General features: G+C 37.7%; 1 protein-coding gene across 3 annotated transcripts in view; it reads left to right on the top strand.

Moving 5' to 3' along the window:
- Positions 1 to 24,927, top strand: part of Map2k5 (mitogen-activated protein kinase kinase 5) — a 243,336-nt gene that overhangs the window by 63,478 nt on the left and 154,931 nt on the right. For 2 of the 3 annotated variants that reach the window (XM_010643300.3, XM_010643297.3), the window contains exon 9: positions 18,532 to 18,571. In XM_010643300.3, coding sequence (XP_010641602.1) covers positions 18,532 to 18,571 — 40 coding nt within the window. Of the gene's footprint in view, positions 1 to 9,308; positions 9,489 to 18,531; positions 18,572 to 24,927 lie in introns of those variants that run through there. The other variant, XM_033755996.1, reaches the window with a different exon arrangement.

Consider the following 24,927-nt stretch of genomic DNA (forward strand, 5'->3'; position numbering starts at 1 on the left):
TTAATTAAATCCTATTCCGGAAGTAAAATATTTCAAGACATGAAATTCCTAAAAAAAAAAAAATAATAATAATAAGTATTCTTTTTTGGTACCGGGAATTGAACTCAGGACCTTGTGCATGTGAGGCAGGCTGCACCATTGAGCTAAATTCCCAGCAATAAGAAGTATTCTTGATGGTGGAAATGCAGTCATATGTCCAATGACACCATTCTGGTCAGTGATGGACTGTGTATACAACAGTGGTTCCATAAGATTACATTGCCTAGTAATGTTTTAGCCATCATTGAGTGTGTACATGCTATGATGTTTGCACAAAGACAAAATAGACTAGTGGCACCTTTTGCAGATATGTCCCATTGTTGATCAAAGTGTGACTGCACTGAGAACCACATGATACCTGGGAAATGGGCTTCCTCTTTCACCATCCAGCCTCAAGGTATCAGACCAAAATGATTACCCATAGTCTGGTTCCAGTTTCTCTAATGACTGTGTCGGTGACCCCACTCCTTTATGTTTTTTCCCTGAGATGCATCTTGTAAATTAAGAGTAGTTTTTAAATGGTTTTGATATTGACTTGAGAGCTAGGATGATTGTTTGATTTATTTTGACTTTAAATTTCCAATCAAATGAATAGCATTTTCCTTGCAGCCAAGATCATATTTTAAACAAGCAAACGAGGCATCATCCTAATGCAAAATTAAATACTTGTGTATGGCTGGATTGCATTATAGTATCATGTGACAAGCAAGGATATTAATGTTTTCAGAAAATCAATGAGTATTTGTCAAATAAAATTAATTATGTATGTTCCCCTCTTTTCATTTCTCAGTGTTCACTGCTACAGGTTTGTTTCATACAATAACGTGTATTTGTATTGATTAGAATCTAAAGAATAACCTGTGTTCATTATTTTCCCTCTACACCTTTCCTACCTCTCCCCCCACCATTCCTATAAGTTCACACGTGCTCGTATCCATTATGGCAATGATGGATTATTGGCATCTAACCAACATGACAGGATGTCACAGGTCGCTAAACAAAGATTTTCAGACTCTGTTTCCACATGAATTAACTATTATTGAAATAGGTTATTGAGATTGAAGTATTGATCATTTTTTGCTAACCATGGCTTAAGGGAAAGAAGAGGAAGCAGTGGTGTTTTTGAAAGACACTAAATTTCATTTTAAAAAATCTCATTTATTTCGCCTTTTCTTCTTATTTTATAGCCCCAGTGGTTTTATTGCTTGAAAAAGGGTATCTTGTCTTTATTTTTATGACAGTATAATTATACTTCAGGAATGCACTTGATTACTATGGGTAACAAAATTGTTCTAGTATATTGGTTTGGCCAATATTGCTATACAAACAACTTTTCAGTCAATTGAGTCTGGTAAAAATCAATACATTATGGTAATATTTCAAGTAAGAATTTGCTGAATATAAGTGTTTTAACACCATCTCCTATCAGGGAAAATAATTTTGAAATGGCAAGACTTCTTTCTAATATTTTAATAAAATATTTTCTTCACCAAGAAGTTTAGAGTCCCCAGCAAAATTAGATGTAAAGAGGTAAACATTACTTTGGCACACATCTATTATTATCGGGTAGAAGAGATCTAGTTTTCCCTTGAAGTCTATTCCCGGCTTCATGAGGAGTGTGTAACATCAGGGTTGGATTTCATCCTGCATTGAGCCACTTTGGGCTCATGGGTCTGTTTCTGGGTGCTGAGTTAACAAAGAGAAGTGGAAAATTCAAAAGAGTACCGAGAGGAGCGTAGACAGCTAATTAGGACCTGGGAATTTTGCCGCTGCAATCCACCTTCATTTGTTGAACAGCCAAGGTCTGGGTATGTGGGTGTCAGAGGCTCTGTGTCCAGTGAGATGCAGATGTTCTGGCCACAGGTAAGCACAGGGCCTCACAGGTAAGCACAGGGCCGCATGTCCATAAGTGTAGGGCACCAGCCCTGGGCAGAGAATGAATTGATGACTTTTCTCCTTCCTCAGGAAGAGTTAGGAAGGGCCTCACAAAGGAACTCATATTTGAGTTGAGAAGTGAAGTTGAAGGAATCAGCTAATTTATTATACCTGATGGAGAAAAAGTTAGAGTTCCTTAACAGCTTTCTTAAAGTCTGAAGGGCATTCCTGTAGCTTTGTGTTACTCTGAAGTCTAGACTCCAGCGGCTGTCTTGAACATCACTACAAGCCTGCCTATGGTTAGTGTGACTGTTGTCCTCTTCCTACTGCTGTCCCACCAGAGATGCCTCCCTGGAACAGAATCGTGTCTGGGTCCTTCTGGTGGCAGTCCTCACGGGGCCTGGCGCCGTGCCGTACCTACACAAGGCACTCAGTGTTTGGGGGACTACCCTGCAGAAGCAGCCTTCACGGTCCAAGCGTGGCACAAAGTGCTGTCCATTGCAGGGTGACTCGGAGCTCTGATGAGGTCCCGTACATGAGCAGAATGACCTGGCTGTTGTTCTGAACTGCCGAGAAAAGACTTTCCCCTAGGCCTGGGCATGGGATGAAGACCTTATAGCCTTCTCCCTAGTCGAAAGTCCCAAAATTAAATTTAGTGCTCAGCCACCATAAAAGTCTTACGTCAAGTGTTGCTTTATTTTGTTCTTTTCAATTTTATCTTATTATATATTCACTGATTTTACTGAACAAATATTGACTGAGTGTCAGTACATGCCAGGGAAGGTTCTAAGCATGTGTGGACCAGTGTTAAGCAAGGCAGTCATAGTGCCCATGCTCCTGGAGCTCAGCAAGCAGTTGACAGTCAAGGACCTGAAGTAAGATGTCAGCAGACCTTGCAAGTGCTGTGAAGATGTAGAAGAGGTGCTTGGAGAAGGCTGAGGTGGTGTCTCAGCTGAGACCCGAAGGCCAGGAAAGAGCCAGTGCTGGGATAATCTGGGAGAAGAACCTTCCAGGACAAAGGACCTCCTAAAGCAGAAGCCCCACAAGGTCACAGGGGTGCTGTGTCTAGGCCAGTGTAGCTGGAGGAGAATGTTTAGGGGAGAGTAGAATGATGGGCAGGGCCCAGTCATGCCGAGTCTTTTAGTCCTTGCTAAAAAGATATTATTACCTCCATTTCACAAGTAAGAAGGGAAAAAGCTTACATAGTATGCCCAAGGTTAAGTCAAGAATAGAACTCAGGTCCTCACACTCAAGCCAGGGTTTTCCTGCTCACCATTCACTTTCTGAGTTTTATAATGTCTAACTAAAATTATTTTCAGACGTAAATTCATGAAAAAATCAGAACCACATCCAAATGTTAATTTTACAGGCTCATTAGTAGATATTATCACAACTGTTCCTTGGCTGACAGAATTGTTGCAGTATAGCTCCCTGTCTGGTCTTTCCTGCTTACCAAAAACTTAGAATTTAATCATTGAATCCCTAGATTAATTGTATGGTTGCGCTAATAGAGGTGATGCATTTCTTGATTTCTAAGGCACAGTAAAAATTTTAAAACTATTTTTGCAGTATTTGATGTGTTCGAAAATTGTAGTCTCTTGTTTGGCATATCGCACAAGCAAATATATGTATACCATAGCATCTAGGGCATTTACTTAAATTGCTTTTTTGGAAAATAATTCAGTGGAAAGTCCAAAAGGCATTTACTGGGCATAATTTTCTGCTGCAGTTTTTTTTTTTTTTTCTCTTTGCTTTGTTGTTGGTTATTTTGATGTAAGGGACCATGTTTCTGTTAAATTGCTGCCTTACTGGAGTGAAGTATGTTTAGGTTCGGATTTGTACACTAACATTGAATTGGAGGAACAGGTTACAGAATTAGAGGGAGAAGTAGCAATAGGGGTTTAGGTTGTAGGTGTTAGGCATAAAGTTTTTCCAGAAGCCTTTTTTGTTTGTTTCTTTTTATTAGTATATTTTGCAATATGTAATTAATTTATTTTGGAGAATTGGTACATGTGCATATTGCGTTATTTTAACTTCCGCACGCCTCTTTTCCCTTTCCCTCCCATCTCCCCTCACTTTTTTAAACATTAATTTGCTTTTTAAATGTGACTTTGAATTACCTTGTCCACTTGACCATAAAATTTCTGTAGTTTTCCTTGTCAGAATTGCAAAAAGAAAGAAAAAGAGTGTACAATATTATTGCTAAAAATGGAGCTCGTGGTTTTTATTTTGTGAATTCAAAAAATGAATTGAAAAAATGTTCAAGCAAAATTAGAACTTGCTTTCAGGCACAATCTATATAGCATTTTAACAAGCTTAGTGTATTTGGAAAATATGTACTGTGTAATGTTCTCAAAAATACTCTATTACAACTACTAACTGTAGCAGCAAAATGTAATGGCATACTTAGTCACTAAACATAAAGGTCTGATTAAACCATAATTAAATTTTCAGAAGTTATCCAAAAACAATGAATAAAATATATTTTTATATTATCTCAGCAACAAAAAGTACAGACAATAAAACTATAGTGTTAAAAAAACTACTTATAGGGTAAAATTACAGAATGAATTTTTACTGTGAACACATATCCTGAATTAAATTTGTATACACTATTTCTTCTAGCTTTTAACTGTTTTGAAGCTAATTCTTAGTAAATGTTCACAGAACACAATAGCAGGGGTAACAACAAGCAAATGAGCAGGGCCCCTCATGCCCTGATACACCCAAGGCCAAGAGGTGCTAGAGTCACAGTGGCCGCATTCTCATATCCAGAGTGGGCCACCATCATGTGCCCTGTGTTGTGCCCCACTGGCATGGAAATCCACTGAGCACAGTAGAGATCACCATCCTCTTTTGACTGAAGGAGAACCAGAAATGCAGATACATTGGATTTTGCTGAGGATTCGGAGTAAGTCAGGGATAAGAAAACCAGTGAAACTCAGGCTGTCTTAGTTCTTAGTCCTTCCCAGTTCCCTTCCTAGTAAATAATTACATTTTAACTCAGTGCAGAGCTTGAAGTAGGCATAGTATGTACCATCCTTAGAATTTCTGTCAGCATTTTCTAGGAAAAAGACTACAGAAGTACTTGTATTTTTATTTTTTGCATCAGGCACATATACCTTACAGAGGACCCTTAAGAACAAAAGCTGTGGGGCCGGGGATTTAGCTCAGTGGCACCACACCTGCCTCACAAGCTCAAGCTCCTGAGTTCGAGCCTCTATTTTATGCCCCCCCCCAAGAACAAACAGCTGTCTGCCTTACTCTTTGCCTGGAACTTGGAATCTTTGCAGGAAGAAATAAATACAGGGTCAGAAATGTTAATGCTGATCTCTAAACTTCAGTCATTTTAGCATATGTTTCTCTGGAAATCTGTCTTTGGTATTTTTCATCACCCTGATTTTTGTTTGTTTGTGTCTTGTTTTTGTTTTTTTTGAGATAGGGTCTTGCTATATAGTTCAGGCTGGTCTTGAACTCTCGGTGATCCTCCTGCCTCAGCCTCCCAAGTACTGGGATTACAGGCATACACCACCACACCGAACTTCATTACCTTGATTTTGTGAGTGTAAAATATGCATGTTTAAGTCACCTCTGGACTCTTGTTGATCTTTTGGGTTTGTTGATCTCCCCACTTCCTCCTCCCATTTTTCTTGCTTTAAAAACGTATTTGTCATCTATGTACTTTACTGTCCTAGATGGATTGGACCGTAGCATCTTCTCTTGACTGATATCAGAGGACTGTGTAAAGCAAAATGTTGCCTCATTTTTTGAACAGCATCCTAACGCTGCTTATGTATTATTGGAAGTCACCAAAGACACCTCCAAAAGCACGTGATGTTCTCAAAAAGGACACTTTCTGACTTTGCTCCTTTGTGTGGAGGCGTGGTGCTATATGCATGGAAGTCACATTCCTTCCTGTCATTGTTAGGGTGAAGGTCCCCAGGTGGTGAAAGGTGTGAGGGTAGTTTGTGTTGTTCAGTTCTTATGTTAAAGTAAAAAGTCTCTCTTGGTTTATTTTGACCCTCGTCATGATATGCCCATTCCATGAGGTCTGTTATGCACAAAAGTGCACAAAATGAAGATAAAGTGCCTCTTTCCAGCCTGACAAAAGCCATTCCTTTGCAGAATGGTAGCTGCAGCGAAAGTAAATAAATGAATGGACAGCAATCACAGCCTAGTTGATGAAACTGTTCAATTAAAGCACAGGCATTTACATGGTGTAATTTCCCTAAATTGCCAATGAGCCCCTTTAGACACAACCAGTGTTCAAATTGATTTCAGCATTGATTTTGGCTGAAGCTGATAAATTTCTGCTTGTTAGTTAAAGTAATTTTGCAGAAGACTTTGTACTGCAGTATTGAAGTGTTCATTTAGCTGATGGTTAAAAGAGGAGTTATTTACAGAGGCCTCTACTGTTGTTCTGAGATGGGACAATTCCCCAATCATCTTTTACTTTTAATTTTTTAGGCTTCACTATACCAATCAATAGGTGATTGAAACTGATTAAAACTTATCCAACCATCTGCCTATGGCAGTTTAATTAGAAGCTGGATGATTCTTAAATTAAAGTTGTCGTATTTTCATTGCATAGCCGTCTTCCAGATGAGTAAGGGAATAACAGTATAAAAACTTCAAAGTTTGGCTTTGTTAGAGTATCACACACATGTTAAATCACTCACTGGCTATTCCTAATGCAACTCAAAAATGTATTAAAAGGCTTTGGGAGATTAGAAGGAAAAATATGCTTGTTAGCCAGGATATTTTTGTTTTCAGGAAGGGGTAGCCTGTAGCATTTGTGAAAGCTCAGCTCCTTGTGATGTGCACCTTGTTGCATAATTAAGATGAACGTTTGAGCTTAGTTTTCAATACATAATGCAAGGTGCAAGTGATTACCATGATATCCTGTCCATTTCCTCCCTGAGCACCATCAGCTTTGAATATTTTTTGTTCTGTTTTGGGGTCTTAAGATTAAAGTTAATCTGTGAGGAATGAAAAACAAGTATTTTCACCTAAGTCCATGTTGACTTTTCAATGGTGTTGTGGACAGGATTGTAGAAGAGAGGCTTTTGTCATCTGTCCCCATCCCTCGAAGCGTCACCATAGTCATTTTATCTACTGTGGGACAGTTTCTTGAGTTTTTAATGGAAATGGGTTAATATTTCTGTCATAGGGGACATATTACATCTGGTACTACAGGGAAGAAGGGAATAAATGGCTCACTTTTCAGAGGTGCATTTACTCTTTGACCCACTAGGGTACTATTTAGTGTTCTAGAAGAGGTAATTTAGTAAATTGTACCCCAGTGGCCTGAAAAACTTAATGCAACTCTGAAAAGTGAGCCATTCAATCGATTTTCCCTATTGCTTTTTAAAACTCAACACTGGCCACATCCATAGAGCCTTGCAATAGAGGATCTAGAAGCAGCTTGTCCATGTTCACACGAGGCTTGTTGGGATGTGCACTGGATTTGGCTTCAACAAACCCAAGTCTGCTGCCCTTCTAATGCTTACAAGACAGGAATCACGAGCATTAGCCTCACCAACCCTCGCATTCCTTGTCTATCAAGCAGGAATAACATCTACCTGGGAAATCTTTGTGTAAGGCAGATAGCTTCCCTGTAGGAAAATATTTTATAAGCTAAGAACAGTGGAATATTAAGGACTAATAGAAGGAGGTTTTCTGAAGTAGCCATTATTCGTGTCTGATTTTAGAATGTGACCTATTGTTAACTTTCCAAGGAACGGTGAGCAGAGCTCACCTACAATCAAGCTATTATTTCAGGAGAGAGTTTACTAGCCTTTTAGTTCCTAGGGTAGTCCTGTTTTCCTCACATACATTACCTAACTACTCCATTTCTTTCTTTCTCATCACTGGGCTTTCTATCTCTTGCCTGATTTGCCCATTACATTTCCTTTAGAGCCTTTGATTGAGAGATCACTATCACTGTGGCTTCCTTGATCTAGGAGGTATTCAGGCCATATATTAAAAGACATTACTCTAGCTAATGTGGGAGTGTTATAGGCTTGAACCAGGTTGTATCAACTTAAGGGAGAAATATGGAGGCAGGGATGACCACGTTAACTTTGAGACAGGTGTAAGAGTGAAAAGGGGCCTATAATCTCAGTAAATGGGGAGAAGAGAGGATAAAGTGTGGGTCTGTACTCACTTTTTTCTGACTGAAAATGTTTCTAACCCAGTTAAGTTTTCCATATCGTATGTTAGGTTGATTTATGAGCCCCGAGTACAATCAGTACTTTGAAATTAATATCTGCACCCTAATAACATGTTTGATTTGATACATAAGCATTCTGGAGGGCTCTATTGCTTAACCACAGATTATTTTGCAATCAGTAGTCAGGCATCTGTGATGGATTTTTAGGCAGAAAGAAGGTTGGCATAGACCACTGTTTGAACTAGTACCGTTTACATAAAAGCTTCTTTTTGCAACTGTTTACTTTGGATTTTCTGTTTTAACAGGTAGAGCCTGGCTAATGTGTTTGTCTATTATGGAATCAACAACTGTCGGTGTTGATTTCCTTGAAACTATTCTAATTTTTTTTCTGTGGATGGCTATGGCTATTTCAGTATGTGACAGCACTCCTCAAAATTCCAGAGCCTGTTAGTCTTAAACACGTTATTAAAATCTGCCTCCAAAGAACCTACCAAATAAAGAAATCTCTAAAAGGAATACGCAGTAAATCCAGTTTTTCATTAGCTAGTTTACATTTTGCTACTGAAGACATTGCCTTAAAAGAAGACATCCAGAAGGTTTTAAAATTAAGATATTGAAAGATTTTTGTTTTGTGTTTGTGTATATTCACATACATTTATGCACTTTACCTTATTTGTCAAAGAAGTGTGGACTTGTGACTTCAGAATTATCCAGCCTTATATTCTTTTGGAATAATGAGATGCAGTCAAATCTCAGGTTTCTGTTTTAAGAAGGAAACTCAGAAGTCTCATGTAGCTTTCTCCTCACCAGGTGTATATAGCCCTCTCCTTTGTTTTTGTTTTCTTTTGTGGCAATGCTACAAAGTCTTTGAAATGGAAAAACTTGTAAGTTAGAGAAAATCTTCATTTTTTTTTTTCCAAATTTACATGAAGCACAGCTTCAAGTTTTTGGTAACTAAATAAAATGTCATATAAAGAATGAAATAGCATCTGTAAGAATGGAAGCTGACGATCCTCATATCTGCTTTAATGAACGGCTGACTTTTGTAAGGAAATATATTTAATAATTGAATCTGCTAATGAGAGTTAAGAGTTGCATAGGTAACTAAAGTAGACAGCTAACCAGAAATCTTATTTTTTGCAATGGCTTTTGTCTCCTCCCAATCAAACATTTTGTCATAATGAATCAGATCTCAAAGAGCTTTCCCTTTTGTCTCATCTAGACTCTGCTTCTGCCCTGCCTCTGGTGGACCTTCTGGAGACCTTTAGGGTATTTAGAGACTCAAAGATAGGGGAATTCAAGACAGTCCACCGGCTGTGAAATCATTGCCTGAAAAACAAAGAACTGATTTCTTCATTTGGGAAAGCCATTGCTATCTGTGCAGCAAGCTACGAACAACAAATGTGTTTATAATTTTTACTTATTTTTACATAGACCTGGTTTTCTTGTCTCCTGTCTACCCTGTAGAGGACACAGGGAGCACAATAAATATCACCTTCTTTTGTGCGTCTAAAGACCATTCTTTTGTAATGCTGTTTCTTAAGCCAGATCCTAACTACTGCTTTCACTGACTGATTTTCTTCAGCTTCCCATTCATATGGAGAATTTTCCAACAGTTATTTTTACATATGGCAATTATTTTATAATTTATAGTATTGTATAAATAATTCACAGAGTAATTGTTGTCCCTCTTCTCACTAACCTTTGAACTATGTTATGTGAGAAGCAGGACTTGACATCAAGGCGTTTAGTTCACGTGTGTCTTCTGAAAGAAATGCCCTTATCCTGTGGACAAGAGCTGTGGAAATACTGTTATTCCAGTGTCTCTGTTTCGCCATTGTGATTTAAAGTCTTTATATCCAATTACTTTTTTTTTTTTTTTTGGTACTGGGTATGGAACTCAGGTCTTTAAACTTGGAAGTGGAACCACTGAGCTAACTCCCTGTCCCTATATCCAATTACTCTAGAGGCCTTTTCTCCAAAGGTGGGGGCGGTTTCCTACTCATTTTGATGAATGTTTTGGTAATAAATTGACATTTAAAACATATCACATTGTCACACTGAAATCTGAAATATTTATAGTCAGATCATAGGTTGCCTTCCCTGCCTCACAATCACGAGACAAGCACAGATGCTCCCTATTATAGATTCTTCCTGCTCATTATTTAAAATAATTTTATTGGAATATGTTCAGAAGTTAATATGCAGAATAGCGCTATAGAAATTAAATGCCTGCTTTAACCGTATAAGATTGTACAAGCTTTATCAGAAAATATATTATCAGCTCTAGGTTATTTATTTTGCGAACAGGAGTCAGCTGGGATGGTTCATATTTTTTGATTCTCTTAGAATTTGAAATTCTAAGCATAAATAATTTCAGTAAACGTTGTGAAATACAGATGCAGATGATCTTATGCATGACACAAATTTGAGTAGGAGTCCAGATGTTGGAATGTGAATACAGGTTGTTTCTCCCTTATGTCCCGTGTGGATGTAGGACTTTTTAGTATTTTGTTTTAAAGTTTTCTTTATTTATAAAGATCTTCACAGAAATTACTTATTCTTTGTAGTGATATATCTTTTTTTTTTTTTTGCCTAATCTGAGAAGAAAATGTATCATACTCTGTGTTTGAGGTTAATTTTATTAGCAATGAACAAAATGAACGTTGACCCTGACCTTGAAATTTAGCATAGTAGAAAACACAGACTTCATAATAATAATAGATAGTAGAGTCTATAATGCAGTCAAGTATGTACCTGTGAATCTAAATAATAATATTGTAGAAAATATTAATTCATAAAGGAGTATGTGAAGTGTCCTAAGGCTATAAAGTAGTTGATGCCAATGGATAAATGCAATCTGGTTGGTCTAATTTCCACAGATCCTTTCTTAAATCCTACCTGTAGCATTCACAGTATCCTGAAGTGGACTCATCTCTGATCTATTACTGTGCATACTCTGTAGTGCAGGAGCACAAAGGTTGAATTGAGTTACACCCAGATTTGAATTCTGCATCTGTGATGCATGAACCTTTTTATCCTGAGGGAGTTTCTTAATACCCCAAGTCTGTTTCTGTCATCATCTATAAAATATGACTTATGATACATAGATCATAGAGAAGTTAAAATAATTTGGTAAACCCTTGGGAATTGTTAGCTCCCCCTTTTTTCCTTTCTCTTGATTCCTGACTACCCCATTTATTTATTAACTTAGAAGTAATATTTGACTGACTGTTGTATGACCAGTATGGTGGTATCACACACACACTGTCAAATGAAGTAGCTTCCGTCTCTGTGCTCATGGAGCTTAAAAGTATGGGTGATACCACCCAAGGCTGCAAGGTGAAGTTCCTGTTGGCATGAATAAATATGGCTCCAGTTCTGCCAGCATCATGGCTTGAAATTGTAGATTAAGCTTTCATGTTTCATAAATCCCTTCTGGTTAAATCTTCTGCATCTGATTCCCTGTCCCTCGTCTTAAGTTGCCCCCCAGCTAGGTGTTGGCGCCCCCACTTGCCCAGACTACTGTAACAGCTTTCTGGGTGTTCCTTGCTCTCTCTGTTTTTTCCTCCTTGCTCGTAATAGTGTGGTGATCTGCAACTCAGCTAATTATTTCAAAGTTAAGGACTGGGTTATGTAGCATCTCTGCCCTGTTGAAAAGCCCTCAGTGATTTTGTGTTGGCAGACAGTGAACTTTCACCAACAATAATAAAAACTTAAAGATGGCATCTCTATAGGGCTGAGAGAAAATTATCATTTCAGTTAAATATCATTCAAGAGGAAAGGGGGAGAGAGAATTGTGTGAATGTAGGAAAGGTAGCTGAAGGAGGGAAATTAATTACAACAAGAATATTTTAGGAAGAAAATAATGAATTCCAATTGAATCTAGAAAGGAATAAAATAAAAGAATGTTGACCATTTAGGTAAACCTGAATATATAAAACAATAATAGTAGTGATAATTTCATGACATCAAAATAAATTTAGATGAAAAGACTGGGTAAAATAATATATTAAGATGAGAAAGTTTGGCTGGAATTAAAGTATTACAAGATTTTTATATTGTTTGGGAAACAGGGTAGAAATAGCAATTAACTTTATATTTCATAAAGTCAGTTATCGCTTTGGCAAAAATATTGTGTGGGTAACAACTAAAAGACAGTGAAATAATGTATAACTTCAAAGCAGTTAGACAAAGTAAAGGGAGAATAATCTAGTGTACAGGGGTGGAGAGGTATAAAGTGAATGAGGTGGTAGAAATCAAAATACATCCATAATTATAATACATATAAATAGACTAATACTTACAGTTAATAGATTAGATTGATTTTTTAAAAATAATACAACTACATAATTTTAGACTGTTTTAGGCAAAACTTACCAACATAGTAAAATTGAAAGAAAGAGGATAGGGAAAAGATACCAGGCCAAAGCAAAACAAAACCGAACAACTTGTAAGAAAGCTTATATATTAATTTTAAAACAAAGTAAACTTCAAGGTAAAAAAGCATTATAGGGATTGATAAGATTATTCTGCAGTGATGGCGAACCTTTTAGAGCTTTCAGTGGTAACAAATAGTCTGCAGTGGCACGCGTGCTATAGTTTCACCACCACTGGACTACTGCATGGTAATAGAAGAAAAAGAGACTGTGAATACATAAAAGCCCTAAACTTCTATGTAGCAAATAATATAACCTAAGAAATGTAACACAAGCTGGGGACTTAGCTCAGTGGCGCTGCGCCTGCCTCACAAATGCAAGGTCCTGAGTTCGATCCCTGGTGTCAAAAAAGAAGAAAAACACAAAAATTGTAGAATTACACAGAAATGTGTTAAACCCATAGAATGGGAGAATGTGTCTCAGCTGTCAACACACTGATTGATCAGACAGAAATTAGGAAGTGTAAGCATCAGCAATCTGGTCTAATGATCAGATGTACAATTTGCTTCCGTTAAATTGAGACTACACCCTTTTCAGGAAAGAATGTTAATTTTGCGCTGCCTGCCTTGCAAGGGCAAGGACCCAAGTTTGATCCCCAGTACCAAAAAAATTTTTTTTTAATTAAAAAAATATATATACTCATCTCAAATCTATAGCATACAAATCACTTTTCCTGATAATAGCATAAATTAATTTAGAAATCAGTAGTAATAAGTTAATCATTTCCATATATTTGGAAATTAAATAACTTATGAGTCATATTGTCTTAAGGGGAAAAAATTTACAAGTAAAAAAACACTACATATGAAAATACTACATATTACTTATGAAAGCATCCAAGTCATGAAGAAGAAAATTTTATATACATTCATTGTATAAGAATAACCAGATAGGGCCGGGATTTAGCTCAGTGGCGCTGTGCTTGCTTCACAAGTGCAAGGCCCTGAGTTTGATCCCCGATCTGGAAAAAAATTTTAAAAAAAGAGAATAACCAAAAAGAAATTGGCTTAGCACATAACTCCAGTTACAGAAGGGAGGACAGGAGATAAAATAGGAAAAAATACTAAAGAAAAGTTAATGAAGTAAAAAGTCAAGACACAGTCAACAAAACCAAAAGCTGGTTCTTTGCAAAAGCTGATCAAATGGAGAGAAGATATAAACAACAAAATTAGAAATAAAAAAGTAAAGATAATTCTACACAGCATAGATTTTAAAAGTAATTAGAAAAGCCAAGTATTGTGGTGCACACCTGAAATTCTAGTACTCTGGGAGGCTGAAGCAGGAGGATTGCAAGTTCTGCCCAGCCTGGGCAACTGAGCAATTCAGTGAGACTCTGTCTCAAAATTTAAAAATGAAAAAGAGCTGGGAATGTAGATTAGTATGCAGTCCCTGGGTTCTATCCCCAGTACTACTAAGAAATATAAACAAAATTTTAAAAAATAAGATGCAATGAATAACTTTATGACTATAAATTTGAAAATAGACAAAATAAGCAGAAAAAACAAAACTGTCTTAAAATAGATCTAAAGCAATTAAGAAATTCATTAATTCAACAAATACTTACAAAAATCTTGCCTGACATGATTTTAGACACTGGAAATACAGCAGAAAATGACAACCAAAAAGCTCCAAAAGTAATGGAGCAAGCCAAGTAGACAGCAGAGAGAGAATGGTCCAGGTCTCCAGAGTAGGTGCAAAGGCCTTGAGACAGGAGTGCATTTAGTGCAGAGGGGTTATTAGTGACAAGGGGGATTGGCAGAGGCAGAGATCAGTAGAGTAAGCAGGGGCCAGATCGTGAAATGATGATAACGACCTCTGATTTCATAGTTAGAAGGTTAACCACGGAAGGGGGTGGTGATGATGACATCTGCTCATGAGGGCGTAGAATTAATTAAATGTCTGTGGAGTTTCTTTGTAAAATGCTATATTAAAGTGACTTTTTAATGTAAGTGTAGAGCACCTACCATGGGCTGGCTCTTGTGCTAACCATGCAGAATAGAAAGATAGGGCCAGGGATTTAGCTCAGTGGTTCTGCTGCCTGCCTCGCAAGCGCAAGGATCCAAGTTCGATTCATGGTACCACACAAAAAAACAGACAGTTAAGACACGGCCATACTCAACATCCACTATGGGTCACCACCACATGAATAATTTTCTCTAGTGTGGCAGGGGCTGTAATAGAGCAACTGAGGTCTGAAAAATAAGGAAGATCTCAAAAATTTATTTTTCAGTGTCTATAAGGATGCACATAAAAGGGAGGTAGGTGAGTGTTTTAGGATAGGTTATATTTTTCTGTTTGTTAAGCCACAGAGAATGAAGCATTGGCTTTCTCAGTTAGCAGCAATGATCATCAGGAGTGTTTCTGCTGAGCTGAACCCTGAATCCACAGGGCACTTACCACAACTACCAGTGGTGTGAGTAGCTAATGGTTGTGGGCAAGACATAGATGGGGAATATAGAATTTGGATCCGGTATAGTGATAGCATTTCAGCTGTTTTAATTCTGTTTCCATAGTTAACAGTTTGTTAAATGTTCACACAGCCTGACCCTTATGCATAAAAATTTCTTGTTCTTTTAGTCTGTCTGAAAAACTAAGGTTTTACTCTTAGAATGCTCAGCTCCTCTGAACCTCCCAGCTTCCTAGGGAACGGACGCTTACTGAGGGCCCCGGCCTAACCTGTTTTCTCTCACTGAACCCCTACACGCCTGTCCCTCTCCTACTGCAGACCTGCCACAGCCGAGGCAGGGTCCCACTCCCCTGTGAAGAGGTGGCGCAGCTGGTACCAGAAACAGGCAGTGTCTGGGAAGCCCACACCCTTCGCTCTCCTGCCTCCCAGGATAGATTGGCAGTAACTGCAAGATGCTTCCTTGCCTGGAGAGACTTGACTGTGATGGTCCTTACCTTGATTAAAATAATGTACACTTTGGTGCATTTTGAATTGTGTGCTTCTCTGCCCTAGAATACAGTTAAGAAAACTCACACAACAATACATATAGTTCCTTTAAATACTAACGAGCTTATTTTGCCATAGTTCCAATTTTGGCTTTGCCACTGACCAGAATTTTAACCTGGTTTTTGGTTGTAAAAGAATGGAATCAAATGCAACAATTCTGTACTCCCTACCAGCTCAATAAACTCTTCAATGCTGTGTCAGGATTAAAGATTGTTACCACCTTCTTTGTTCAGTCATCTAGAACCTATTGTTTCAGAGGAAAAGGGGAAGTTAAAAGGCTGGAGATGTATCTTAGTGGTACAGTGCTTGCTGCAGGGCCCTGGACTCTATCCCCAGAAGGAAAAAAAGTGTGGGAAGTAGTTTGTTCTCTTATGCCATTCTTTTTGTTATTTTATATATTCAAAGATTCATACCAGGCCACTAGCTGTTGCCATCCTAAAGTGTACATATGTGTTCGATTTTAAAGGCTGGGACTGTTCCCAGAAGCCTGTGCTGGTCACAAACAAAACGGATCACTCAGGGATAAGCACTAAAAATATCTCATAAGAATGCTTCCTCCACACACTCTTTGGAACAGGTAATTACTGTGGCAACAACAAACTAATTTGAAGTGTTAGCTGTTAATTAAAACATTGCGGAGGTGTACAGTTGTCTTTTGGTGTAACCAGAGCCTGCATTCAAACTTCATTAATCACTTTCCAGTTAATGTGTTGAGGAAGGTCGAGACCATTGAGATGCAGTAACCAATTGAGGTGCAGTGTCCCAGGATCCGTGCAAGTAAACAAACTCCTTTTCTCCAGGTAGAATGCCTTTTGCAAAGTGAGGGGACATACCCGACTCATGCCTGGCATTGCCTTTGTCATCCGCTTCTCCCCGATGATTAAATGTTAAACTGGTACTGTCATTGCACTGTAAACCAAGCCACCCAGCATCTTTATTGCTCGAAATTCAACCCAAACTTCCATGGATGAATTAGCGTGCGTCATAATTAAATCATCAAGCTCCCCTTTTAATTCACTTGGAAATAAGAGACCTTTCTTTTGGAAAAGAGATCGGTTTTCTTGACAAGCTAATTAAGTTGTGAAACTGTCCACTACAGTATATGTATTAGACTGCTAATCATTTCCTTATCTCTGCAGCTGGTCTCAGAAGTCGAGATGTTACTTGTGCAAAGTAACAACAACAACATTGCTCTTTTTACAACTTTCAAATCCTTTTGTATTCATTTAATTATTTGTCATCATATTTCACTTGTTGGTTAGTGATTCTAATGCACAATATTTTAAAAAGTTGAAAAATCTGTGATGTACCAGGAAAAATAATATATAAGTATTAAAATCTTACATTATATTACCTATAATAACATGGAATAAATTTATTAAGGTCTTCAAGTCACATTTCAAATTGTATAGTCCAACAAGTCCTCTGTCAGATGTTGAGAAAGATATGGCATAAATTTTTATATTCCCATTTATTACATGAGTTTAGATGTATCATGACCTAAAATATAGCTTTGCATTGTAAAAGTCTGATATTAACATAGATAGCAAAGTAATAATTTGTTCTGAAACAAATATACTTTATTCAAAGTATATATTTAATTGATTAAAGTTTATAGATGATATATATTACCGAAGTTCTTATTTGGAAAAGATCTTTAGATATTTTCATGGATAAAACAATTGCTTAGTAAATAGTTTTCACCTAGTTTTTATATTCTTGCTATTCTCTTAAATGAGCTGTCTCTGCATTTCTTTACAGTTGACTCACACAATGAAAACTGTTTGCTTTAACAAACATAATTGGCTTAACATCTGTCCAGTTAAATAGGAAAAGCAGAATGAATAAATTCTTATAACATTCATATACGTGGATAAGTACAAACATAAATATATGTCTTCCTAGTCTGGCCTATAGACTCTTATTATTTCTGTAAGTCAGTCACTCTTAAAACATTGGGTGGCAATTGTTCAACTCTATGAATTTACTAAAAATCATTGAATTGTACCCTTAAAACAAGTGAACATTTGTCATATGCAAATTATACTTCAGTGGAGCTGTCAAAACATTTGACAGAACAACCAAATATTTTTGTCAAAACAGCAAGATGGTGCTTTGACTTTGGTAATAGTGGAATGAGTATTTGTGTTTTAAGAAACAAGCTGTTTTGGGTTCTGGAAAATATATTTTGCCAGAAAGCAGGTGAGGACTAGAAATTCCTGGGGTGCTGATTTTTCTGCCCCTCCCATTCTCTCACCCACTTCCCATCCTCCCCAACCCCGTTCCAGGAATTGAACTCAGGACCTTGCACTTATGAGGAAAGCAAGGTGCCATTGAGCTCCCCTTCCCATCTTGACCTTGCCTTGATGAAAGAAAGACCATTCTGATCTGGGTTAATATATGAAGTCCTCAGCTGTATCTGATTCCTTGAGCCTGCCTCTCTATTTAAGGAAAAGATGAATGACATATTTGAGCCTTATAACTATGATTTATTAGTTACAGTAGAATATGAAATTACATTGTAAGCCGTAGCTACTTCTATGTGTTTTGTGATCATTTTGATGAAATATAGTAATATAGTTTATCTGTATATGTAATTGAAAGAAACACAAATAAAACCTCCCATTTTGCATGCCTCTGATGGTGTTTAGAATGGAACTGTAGAACCCCCCACACACACATACACGCATACACTTACACACACAAAATGACAGTTCCAGAGGATCTGGAGCCAGAAACTCGGGTTTCATGTTTAGTTTTGACACTATTCACTTTACAAGTTGAGCCTCGGAGTTCTCATCTATAACAGGAGTATATTAATAACCAGCATTACCTGGGAGGGTTATTTTAAGGTAACGTATAATGAGTCACTTTGTAAGCCATTAAGCTCCATAGAAATGTAAATCACTAATCCAATGTGATTAGCATTCTTTGAAAGTACCATGTATGTCTCCAGTTGCTGCAGAAATGTTTGGATTGCCACTTAATGTCCTTACCCATTTTATAGGATGTTTAATGATCTCAAGTAACTTTGCTGTTTTTTCTTCCTGTAGAGCATATCATGTCCCAAGTGGGAAAATATTAGCTGTAAAGGTAAGTACTGGACTCATTTTATGAAATTCTTGATGCTCACTGCTTTCTTTTCCCCTCTTAGCTTGAGTCAGAGAACACCAGTGCAGTGGTTTAAGGTTCAGATGGTAGGGAGAGGAAGCTGTGGCTCTGTTGTGATATTCAGGCACCTCGAAGTATTTTAAGTATTACAAACTCGGTGTTGTAGTTATTTGCATCAGTAGTTCTTCTCATCAAGAAGAATTATACCAGCCACAGAAGGTTGGATATCAATGCAGTCCTGATGCTCAGAACCTTAGTAGAATCACATTTCTTTATCTGCCACAGCCTGTAAACTGCTGTGTCCTGTTAGAAACTTCCCTTCAATGTAGCTATATGATACTTTCTGTTTTCATACTCATGGCTGTGGTCTTGAATCAGCCTCATGTTATGTCCTACTCAGACTTTTGAGATAGCTTCTGTACTTTCAGTCTTTTTCTTCTCCCATGAACCTTTTACTTTGCCACAGACTTGAGAAGTTGGCTCACAGATCTGACTGTAACTCTTGCCCCACCCCATCCCCACCTGTGAATGTCGAAAAGCTCAAGATGTCTGCCTCGCTTCCACACTTCCCAGTAGAGTCAAGCTGCACATAATTCAGGGGTGGTCCAGGCAGTTCCCTGCAAGTTCCCTCACTTGTCACCATCTTGCTCATAATCCATGCCCCATCTCTGCCATGCTCCCAAGCTCCCAGTTCTGCCGAGCACTTTGGATTTACCCTCTGCCATTGGCTGTTGGCACCATGTCTTGCTATCATTTTAGATCTCAGACTGTCTTAAATTACACCTCGGACTGAGCCCTCTGCGACCTTAAGTCTTAACTCCACAGAACCCTGCTGTCAGCACCAAGCTCTTACTAACAAACTAGTCAGGCCCTCTGCAGATTTGGCCCTCACTGCCCTGACCAACATGTTCTCTGCTTTACCGGTCAGTTATATCCTGTCATGCCCTTATCTCTGGGCTCTGGGCCTTTAGTAATGTAAACTTTTATTTTAGGGATGACTTTTATATGCCGGGTATTACAGTAATAATTTTAATCCTTAAAACGACAAAGCAATTCTGTTAGAGATTTGAGGAAACTGAGAGTCAGAAAGCTGAGTTGTACACAGTCACAGAGTTGGAAAAGAAAAGGTTAGGAGTTAAATGAAGTCCACCAAATCCAAAACTCATGTCTTCTCCTAGACTGAGCAACTTTATACAACTTCCTACCATTGTTCATTCTTTTGTTTTCCACCTGTCCTTTAAAGGTCCATCTCTAAGACACCTTCATAGCTGTTCATAGTGAGAAATGGGTCTCTTTTCCCTAACAGCTGCATCATTTATCTTTCTGCCTCTTTTGTCTTTTTAAGAAAACTTAATAAGAATGACAGCAATTAAATTACAATTGGTTAGACCTTTTATTAAGGTTAAGCTGAATGTAAGGCTCGGCTCTTCTGAACATTTGTGCATTCCAGATTTCTTTTTCCTTATCACACTGAGTACAGCACATAGAATGTGTTACATGGCACCATCAGGTTTAGTTTAAGTTAAAATATAACTTGCATGGCTTGTGGTAAGAAGGTACCTCAGAACTCCCTCTTGGGATGTTTTCTTTGACTCTCCATCTGCACTATGTCCATAGAATTGCAGAATTAGAAGAGACCTTAGGGTCATCTGTTGTAACACCTACATTTTACAGATGAAGAAACTGAGGGCCAGAGAGTCCCAAGGGAGGCACTCTAGGACCTAGCTCCATCCCAGTCTTCCCCTGAGCACACAGAGTGCGGCATTCTTGGGCCTCTTTGACACTGGGTTGTCCTTTCTGTACCTCCTGAGCTCCCTTGTCATTGAAAGAACACCCTCAACTTGAGTATTATTTTCCTTTCAATTCACTTATTTGTTCCTTTGATACCAAAATCTTAGATTGATGCTGATGATCTATTTAAAGATAGTCATACCTGGATTATTTATTCTAAGAGGGAGGAGCACTACTGTAAATCATCATTTTAAATAAGTTCTGCTGTTATTTGGCCTTACCAAATAAATTTTTCATAATTTCATACATTTTGAATTACATTTAACGTAGGCTGCTATTAAAATTCTGTGCACTATTAGATCTGGCAAGGGGCCAACAGCTATTTCTGTAAAGGATTAAAGGCAATTTTTTAAAAAGGACATGCTTTGCAAGATAGCATTAGAGACTTTCATTAAATGAAAATAGTTGAGGTTTACAAATAGTCTTTAGGACCCCTGGCCATTAAGCTGGTCTTTAGAACAAGGATTGAATTGTACCCTTAATTCTGTAAAGTCACCTACGATATGCTCAAACTGAGTCAACAAGTGACTGAAGGGTAGATAGGATTATTGTGATTAAATGCTTCATTTAGACCTGAGCTTCTTTATAGTGAAGGCAAAAATCATGGGGCTTGTATAATAGTTATAAAGTAAGAAAAAGGCACATACCATTTCTTCAAAATAGGTAGCATTATTCATTAATTCTTTGAAGTTTATTTCATTTCCAAGTATTTGGAGGTTTTCCAGGTATTTTTCTGTTACTGATTTCTCATTTAATTCTGTTGTAGCCAAAGAACGTACTTAGTATAATTGGAGTTTAAAATACATTGAGGCTTATTTTGTGGCTCAAAATATGACCCATCTTAGTAAATGTCCCCTGTGAATCCCACATTAAAAGAAAGTGTGGTCCAAAGAACATAGAGGATGTTGGATAAATGTCAATTAGATCAAGTTATCTGATAATGGTGATCAGATATTCTATATCTTTGCTGATATTTCTTGGTACGTGTTCTGTTCATTTTTGAAAGAGGTATATTGAATTCCTCAGCAATAATTTAGCTTTGTTTATTTTTTCCATGCAGTTCTATCATTTTCTGCTTTCTGCATTTTGTAAATGTGTGAGTCGGTGCACATGAATCTATGGCACAGGTGCCGCAGTGGGCTGTGTCATTAGTGAAAGCTCTAAGAGTCGCTATCACCGATGCAGGGTTTTTATGTCCTCTAGATGAATTGGCCTTTTTTATGATTAGGAAGTATGTCATATGAAGTGACCCTCTTCATCCATGGTAATATTCTTTCCCTTGAAATCCATATTGTCTGACGTCACTATAGTCATTCCAGCTGTATTTTAACTAGTATTGTCCTTTATTGTCAACTTTATTGTCTCTTTCTCTTTGAAGTGAATTTGTTGTAGCCAGCATATACTTTGGTCTCACTCACTAATCCAGTCTGATGATCTCTGCTGTTGAACTGGGTTGTTGGGACCATTTACATTTCATGTAATTACTGATGTGGTTGAATTCAGATCTGTCATTTTGCTTTGTGTTTTCAGTTTGTTCTGTCTGTATGCCTGCTACCCTATCCCTGTTTTTAGTGGGTGTTCCAGACTTTATTGTATACCTTTTTATCATACTCTTCCTATGTAATTACATTATCTACTATCTGTAATCTAAGAACCTTACCTTTTTTTGTTTCCCTCATCCTGCCCTTGTGTTTTTTCCATACATTTTACTTCTGTGTCTTAAACTCCAAGATGCACTGTTACTACTTTCGCTTTAGATATCTATCTTTTAAAGACATATAAAAGTAAGAAAATATGTGACTTACCCATGTATTTACCAATTCCAATGCTTTTCACTTTTTTGTGTGACTTTGATTTCCATCTGCTATTCTCCTGTCTGAGAGACTTCTTTTTTTCTACATTTCTTGTAATGCACATCTCTTGGTAATGAGTTCTTTCAGCCTTTGTATGTTAGGAAAATTGTGTCTTTCACTTCCATTTTTGGAAGGTATTTTTATTTTCACTAGATACAGAATTCTAGGTTGACTCGTTTTATTTTAGATTTTAAAGGTTTCGCTGTGTTCATACTTTCCAGCCTGAAGCTTACCGTTATTTTAAGTCTTTGTTTCTCTGTGCGTTGCCCTGGCTTCTTTGGCTACTTTTAATAAAGTTGTTTTTTTTTTTCTTTATCATTAGTCTTAAGCAGTTTGATTATGGAGAACTTTGTTAGAATTTTTTGTGATTCTTATACTTGGGGTCTTTTGAGATTCTTAGATCTGTGGGTTTTTAGCTTTTATCTAATGTACAAAAATTTAACCATTATTTCTTTTAGTATCAATTTTCTACCTTTTGGAACTTTGATTGCATATTTATTGACTCTTTTGGAATTATCCCGCAGTACAGTGATGCAGTGTTGTTTGTTCTAGTTTTTTTGTTTTGTTTTGTTTTTCTGTAGTTCATTCTGGATAATTTCTTTTCCTGTGTCTTCAAGTTCATTGGTCTTTTCTGCTTCATTGTCTAATGTGCTGTTACTCTTGTCCATTGTATTTTTTTATTTTAGACAGTGGCCTTTTTATCTCTATACCTTTGACAGGCCTTTTTTTTTATATCTTTCATATCTCTTCTTGACATGGTCATTATTTCCCCTGCCATCTTGAATGTATGGAATATAGTTACGGTAACTAAACCAATGGCCATTTCTACTAATTTATGTTATGTTTGTTATTCTTGGATCCATTTTGACTAATCTCTTCTCTCTTATTTTGAATCATAATTTTTATTGTGTGCCAGTCACATAGGATACGTACTAGGTATTTTTTCATTCCTTTGAATATTCTGGAGCTTTGTTCTGAGATACTGTTTAGTGACTTTGAAGTAATTTGATGCTTTTAAGACTTGCTTTTAAGTTTATTAGACAGGACCAGCGTAGCGATTCATCTGGAACTTTCCCCTTCGACTACAGCAGTTCTCTTTTGGAGAGTTTTCCTAGCATCTTGGGAATTACCATGTTTTCCACCTTGGCTGATGAGAACACAAACTCTTTGTGCCCACTGTGGTTCTGGAGAGTGAGTGTTTCCTCTGGTCCCCTGGCCTGAGGTAATTTCCCGACATTGACATCCATGTGCTGTTCAGACTCCCGAAGTCTCTGTGCTTATCCCTGTAGCTGCCATGGTTTGCCCAGACTTCTGGTTCTGCCGTCTCATCCATAGGAAAAGCTGAGTTCACTGGGTTCCTCTTCCTGCCCTGTGTCTAAAAGCTCCCTCCAGTCTGTCAGTAAGCTGGGCAGCTGCAGGGCCCCTCTCATCTGTTTTGTTTTTTTTTGTCTGTTAAGCTATTCTGGCTCATGTCCAATGTCAGGGAGCCTGGTGACTTTTCTGTGTTTTGTGGGTTTTTTAAAACTTTTACCTCTTCCCTTATCATTAGAACACCTTCATTCTTACCTCCAAATGCTTGTTTTTGTTGACCAGCTTTTGAACTCTTCTTTCAGTAAATAGAAATTCCACTTATTGCTGGTTTATACCATATTAGGTACTTTAAGTCCAGGTGTGGTGGCGCATACCTGTAATCCCAGCACTTGGGAGGCTGAGGCAGGAGGATTGCCACAAGTTCGAGGCCAGCCTGAACTATTTAGCAAGACCCTGTCTCAAAAAAATAAAAAGTATTTTATATACATTTTCCTCATTTAATACTAACAACACCTTTTGTTACTATGATTGATCCCTATTTAACAGATCCCTAGTAAGAGATTACTATTACTGATCCCTATTAAACCAGAGTCATAGAAAAGTTAAATAATTTGCCCAGGGTCCCAAAGCTGAGTAGTGGGGTCCAGGATTTAGACCAAGGCAGTCTTATTTCAAGGGCTCTTAGCCCCAAGCCTTCACTACTCACCTCCCTCAGATTTATCTCCCCAAAGCATAATTCTAGTTGCATCCCTTCCCTTCTCCAGAGTCTTCAAAGGCTCCATGTTACACCACCAACATCATCCAATCTCTAGGCCATGGAGCTCAAGATCCTGCATAGTCTATCAGTCTACTCTTACAGCATTGTCTTCCACGTCCAGATCTTTAATTTGAACTTCTTGCCTTATCTGAACCTCGGTGCTGTCTCACTTCTTTGATTCACATAGTCTAGCTAACATGAGCACCTCCAGCCTTATGTCCAGCAGTCTAAATCCTCGCTACCTTTCTGCCCCCCACCACCAACTTGACCATTTCTGGATAAACACTGTCGTGTATGATGCATCTATCACTCACCTTTCTAGAATTCTCTGAATGTGACTCTTAAAGGTATTGGCATATCCTCATTTGCATTTTATGATTAGTATACATATACGTTTACCCTGTTAGATTGAAATCTCTTTGTAAGCAGGGATAAGATCTTCTTTTCTTCCTTTAGAGCTTTACATATAGGGCCTCTTATAGAGCACCACATGTAAGGAGTAAGTTTAGCACATAATTTGTTGATTGACTGGCTGAATGAATGCATTTTAATTCTTTTGTTCTTTAGTTTGTTCATTTATCTTCTGAAGTAACATCTCAAAAGCAGGTTTGGCTCATATACAAAAT

The sequence above is a fragment of the Fukomys damarensis genome, unplaced genomic scaffold (genome assembly GCF_012274545.1).
Source record: "Fukomys damarensis isolate Sample0158 unplaced genomic scaffold, DMR_v1.0_HiC HiC_scaffold_25, whole genome shotgun sequence".
Lineage (NCBI taxonomy): Eukaryota > Metazoa > Chordata > Mammalia > Rodentia > Bathyergidae > Fukomys > Fukomys damarensis.